Source organism: Plasmopara halstedii (genome assembly GCF_900000015.1).
Source record: "Plasmopara halstedii genome assembly, contig: Scaffold_322, whole genome shotgun sequence".
Classification (NCBI taxonomy): Eukaryota; Oomycota; class Peronosporomycetes; order Peronosporales; family Peronosporaceae; genus Plasmopara; species Plasmopara halstedii.
Window position 1 is genome coordinate 329,467 of NW_020187243.1, and position 1,633 is coordinate 331,099.

At 50.6% G+C, this 1,633-nt stretch overlaps 1 protein-coding gene across 1 annotated transcript; it reads right to left on the reverse strand.

Moving 5' to 3' along the window:
• Positions 1 to 158: 158 nt before the first annotated feature.
• On the reverse strand, positions 159 to 380 carry PHALS_08215 (uncharacterized protein; the record flags this gene model as incomplete). Its single annotated transcript, XM_024723524.1, has 2 exons — positions 159 to 221; positions 294 to 380. 2 exons carry the CDS (start codon positions 378 to 380, stop codon positions 159 to 161), a joined length of 150 nt encoding a protein of 49 aa, XP_024574492.1.
• Between the last annotated feature and the right edge of the window lie 1,253 nt (positions 381 to 1,633).

Genomic DNA, 1,633 nt, shown 5'->3' on the forward strand with positions numbered 1-1,633 from the left:
CTCAATACACTTATCAAGAAATGGCCGAGGTTGGATATTGGATTCAAGTGAGCCAATGATCTCGTCCAAAGATTTTCCTGGTCGTATCAAGGATTGAATTTGCTCGCTTTCAGGTCGTGTGGCTGTTTCTGTATTACCCGAACCTGCCAGAGACAGCCCTAAGAACAGCGGGCAGTCTTAGCTGCATTCGGATTTTTCTCGTTATAGTCGGCAAGAGCCGTCTTGTACGCAGCGATCATCAAGCTAAATTAATTACTGTCGTGGCCAATCGTGTTGCCTGCTGGCGTTGGTACGTTCTCGGACAAAGTGGATTTGCTAAGTTCGGCCTTGTTCGTGCAAAATTCCATGAACGACTTATAGCACGAATCGCTACTATTCATGCCCAAACCCACTGCGACGAAGCAGATTTAAGACGGCTTCGCCGCTTTTCAAGTTATTTAACCAGTCTAATCACAACAGCAGCGGGGCTGTCGTAGCTTTGCGTTTAGAGGAAGCGTAAGTTAGATCACCGACCTTTCGTTCTGGATTGCAATCCGCTTACTCCAAGAGTAGTTACAACCTTAACCCAGGGCTAATTAACTCTTCCGTATGTATTAAAAAATTGATTCATTTATATTTATCTGCAGCAAAGCCGCCTTATTTTAAATGCATAGATTTTCCTAAATATGTATAGTAAAATCTAATACATGAATAACTACTGGCTATCCAGCCCCGTTCCGTACTCTTGTTTGGATGTAGTCACACAATGCCCATCTCGTGTGACACACAACCCGCTTACCAGGGTATGTGTAACCCCGTTATACTCTCCTCCATTAAGATTGAGAACATTTACAGTCCCAATCGATTATTGCCTCAGCGAGGCTTGCGTGTCCGTTAGACACTGCGTTGAAACGAAACGACCTCCGTGCTCAATGAGCCCTTTGTCAATGACACCGAAGTCTCCAAGTCTCGCTGGTTCCGACAGCGCTCACAGGCAGAGCCCTACTTCGTCTTCCGCGCGCGGTGCCATGTCGGACCGTGTGTCCGGGGCATCGAGGAATGTAAATCCTAGGCTCGATGAGCCCGAGCGACGCGCTTCGCGCACGCTATCAGTGACGAGTGACCTCGTTGGGGATGTGGAGGTGGTCGACTACGAGCCTGACACTCCCTTTCCCGGACGGAATGACAAAGAAGGCGAGCCGCGCCAGCGGCGTAAGACGAGCCCTGCTCGCGCCTTGCGGACCCCATGTCCGTTTCCTGACCTCTCATCTCCTGAGAAATGTGGTGTCATCACCAATGACCTCGAAAAAGGTACAGAGGCGGCAGCTGGAAGCTGCCCGTAAGGCGGCTCTGATGCGCGCCCATCCATGGTCAGTCATTGACCCTCGTGTGGAATATGCCTTCCGCCCGGTGGATACCGCTGTGGAAGCGAAGGACGCGGTAACTCGATCGTTATGCGTCCACATCATCGGGCTTCCGGTCATGATGGAAGCTGGGCTTGCCGAACGGAAAGCTCTTCGAGCTCGTTTCTTGCAAGAAATTCCTTTCGACATTTATCGCGCTCGTCTACGTGCTCAACGAGATGGCTCTCGTGTACCTGCAATGCGGACGATACCTGTAGTGCTCGCCCCTGGCGAAAGCGCTACAGATGATG